Genomic DNA, 3,149 nt, shown 5'->3' on the forward strand with positions numbered 1-3,149 from the left:
AAAATAGAAGATGATGACGAGCCTGAACATGAGATAAATTATGATGATAAAATCTCTGATAATGACAATGACCTTGAAATAATTGAAATAGAGAATGATAATGGCAACGACCCTGAAATAATTAAAATAGAAATTGATAGTGACAGTGACAGTGGAGATTTTTCAAAAGTCTGGTATTTTGACAGACTGAAGAAGCTCTGTGAGTAAATAATAGACTGAGATATGCTACCATGAAATTATATTTACTTTTAGATTCCTTTTCCTGTGTTTCCAGATCCATCACTCACAACAAGACAACTTTTGGAGGAGTCCCATGTAGGTAAGATACAACTTGGAATAGGTTGCTAAAGGGGAGACTATACTGAAAATATGGTGATTTTGTACAAAAACCACCTTTTCTGGAACTTTGTGTGGGAAGTGTTCCATCTATACAGTCAATTTTAAATTTTATTCTGTTATTTGTAACTTGGTCCTATGGACAATTAGTGACCCTCAATAGGACCAAATAACATATTTTTAAGTATGCTTTCATGAACTTTAAATACTAGTATTGGTTCTATTTTTTTTTAATGCCCCAAAACTTCCTTGCGTTCCAAATTTTATGTTCCGGAGTTGATCATCTCAGGTTTTATGTTTTGAAAGGTTTTCTACAAGGTCTTTTATTATCTATCTGAATTTTTGGATTTAAAAGCTATATTTTTTGTTAATTTTTGAACTTTTAAAATTGTTAAAATGGTCCAGATTATAAAACTGAGAATCGGATGTAATAGTGCAAATCTGGCTCAGAGACGTTGTTCCTTGATCTTTTCTGATTTCAAAAATATTTACCTCAGCCTTCTACGTTCAATTTTGGAACGCAAGAAACAGTTATAGTAGAACCTTGCAGAGAATCAACAAGCACTGTAACCTTTAATCGGTTCAGCTTACAGACCCCATACAACGTTTTTTAACAGTTTTTCATCAAACTGAAGATAAAAATAACATTCCTAAAGAGGTCTCATATAATCATTGAGATGTTTATTTCAGTATAGTCTTCCCTTAAGAAAATGAGGGGCAAGGCAAGAGTAAGACAAAACATCTTTTAAAAGAGCAGAATGCTTTAGTTACTTCTGCCAATCTCTGCTTATGATCCAACTTCATGAAAGGAATAAAATATTACATGGTTTTGACTAGTGAAAATTAAGATGGGTCTTCCCATATCTGGCCCCCATGTATCAATTACCTCAAAAAATAACATTTCCACTTCTTGACAGGTTGCGGATGTGGCTGCCCCTACAACTGTGGCTTTCCACCAGAGACAGCATCTCCTGGTGAGCTGAAATTCTGAAGAAAAAAACAAAGGTTAACAAATATGCATACTTATTGTTTAATTTTGTTATCCAGATCAACAATGCAGCTCAGCCAGCAGCAGCACCTACCAAGGTGGGTTCAAATGGAAAATGCTTATAGCACACACCACACATTTCCACGGTTACACTTTCCCAACTAAACTTTTGTTGAATTTTCAGACTCTCAGGTGGCATGTCAAATGGAGCAGGAAGGGTGGCCAGCACCTGCGCTATTTGAAGGTAAGCAGGTGATATTCTCTTTTGAAGGAATGATGAAATGCACTGTAAAATTTAAAAAGAAAATTAATGTATGATATTTCTATGTTATTGATCTAGACTTAGCTGGAAGCTGTGAGGAAGGTAAGAAATCAAAGCATACATACTGTGTTTGGAACTGCCTGAAATCCTCCCAGATCTTCTTTCACAAACTAATTGCTTTATTCTTCTTTCAGCATATCCTGTGCTCTTGGAGACAGACTTCTCAATGGAGCACGAAGCGTGGCCAGCACCTGCGCTGTTTGAAGGTGAGCAGTGATATTCTCCTTTGAAGGAATGTTGAAATGCACTGTAAAATTTAAAAAAATAAAAAAATTAATGTATGATTTATTTCTATGTTGATCTAGACTTAGCTGGAAGCTGTGAGGAAGGTAAGAAATCAAAGCATACATACTGTGCTCAGACTGCCTGAAATCCTCCCAGATCTTCTTTCACAAACTAATTGAGCACTTTATTCTTCTTTCAGATCCTGTGCTCTTGGAGGCAGACATTGAAATGGAGCTGCCCCATAATGTGGGAATGCAAGGTCCCCTAGAGGGTGAGCTGTGACTTTTGATTACCCTTGGGTTTCTGCAACAAAGTTTAAGTTCAATTACATGATAGAAGTTAAATCATACAGCTAATGTATGCTGTCCAATTTTATTTTTCAGCTCCACAAGCAGCAAGAAACACTCCAGTGACACCAGCAGGTAGGTAGTAAGGCATAAGAGTAACTGTCTTTTAGAGTACTACAAGCTTCTGCAAAAGTAACAACTTGAATGAAATTACAGAAAGAGAGGCGCGCAAGAAGCGGCTGAGAACTATCAATCGGAGGGCAAAGAGTGCAGCAAAAAGAAATGGTACGGTAAAATCTCTTTCACTTGATATTTCAGTTGACTACCTAGTTACTGTACTTTGAATAAAATTGGTATGCACTAACTTCTGAATCATTTTGTTGTCCAGATCCAAAATGCAACTCAGCCAGCAGCAACCAAGGTGGGTTCAAATGGAAAATGCTTATAGCACACACATTTCCATGGTTACACTTTCCCAACTAAAATTATGTTCAATTTTCAGACTCTGTCAAATTTTATTTTTCAGCTCCACAAGCAGTAGCAGCTACAGAAACACCAGAAGGTAGGTAGTAAGACATAAGAGTAAATGTCTTTAAGAGTAACTACAAACTTGCTACAAAATAACAACTTGAATGAAATTACAGAAAGAAGGGCGCGCAAGTTAAGGCTGAGAACAATCAATCGCAGAGCAAAGAAGGCAGCAAAAAGAAATGGTACGGTAAAATCGCTTTCACTTAATATTTCAGTTATCTACTTATTGTCAAAAGCTTACCCTGTTTACTTTCTTCTTGCAGTAACTTTGTTTATGAATGAGCTGCAGAAGGGGCCAGGAAATATTTCTTATTATTTTCAATCATGTATCACGTTATATCAATCATGTACATTGTTTGCAAGTCTGATTCTAAAGCAGTCAAATGCCATGTTTGTCATTGTTATTACTTGTGTAAGTGAAATATCCTAGCTTTATATGATTTCTTTGACCATAAATTCA

General features: G+C 36.1%; 1 protein-coding gene across 1 annotated transcript; it reads left to right on the forward strand.

Annotated features, from left to right (window-relative positions):
• Positions 1–6: 6 nt before the first annotated feature.
• Positions 7–3,142, forward strand: LOC113215928 (uncharacterized). Its single transcript, XM_052275142.1, has 15 exons — positions 7–199; positions 275–319; positions 1,254–1,310; positions 1,384–1,422; positions 1,509–1,568; positions 1,665–1,688; positions 1,781–1,852; positions 1,952–1,975; positions 2,071–2,142; positions 2,255–2,293; positions 2,375–2,443; positions 2,547–2,579; positions 2,685–2,720; positions 2,803–2,871; positions 2,953–3,142. The coding sequence occupies exons 5-15, from the start codon at positions 1,529–1,531 to the stop codon at positions 3,117–3,119; spliced, it is 645 nt and encodes a 214-aa protein (XP_052131102.1). The 5' UTR covers positions 7–199; positions 275–319; positions 1,254–1,310; positions 1,384–1,422; positions 1,509–1,528; the 3' UTR covers positions 3,120–3,142.
• Positions 3,143–3,149: the final 7 nt, after the last annotated feature.

Source organism: Frankliniella occidentalis, unplaced genomic scaffold (genome assembly GCF_000697945.3).
Source record: "Frankliniella occidentalis isolate FOCC.00 unplaced genomic scaffold, Focc_3.1 Scaffold521, whole genome shotgun sequence".
Lineage (NCBI taxonomy): Eukaryota > Metazoa > Arthropoda > Insecta > Thysanoptera > Thripidae > Frankliniella > Frankliniella occidentalis.

Excerpts from the sequence above, each read along its gene's own strand:
- LOC113215928 (XM_052275142.1), top strand. The coding sequence starts at position 1,529 with ATGGAGCAGGAAGGGTGGCCAGCACCTGCGCTATTTGAAG. Across the intron at positions 1,689-1,780 it reads AGCTGGAAGCTGTGAGGAAG|CATATCCTGTGCTCTTGGAG; the intron begins GTAAGAAATCAA and ends TTCTTCTTTCAG. Across the intron at positions 2,580-2,684 it reads CTCAGCCAGCAGCAACCAAG|CTCCACAAGCAGTAGCAGCT; the intron begins GTGGGTTCAAAT and ends TTTATTTTTCAG.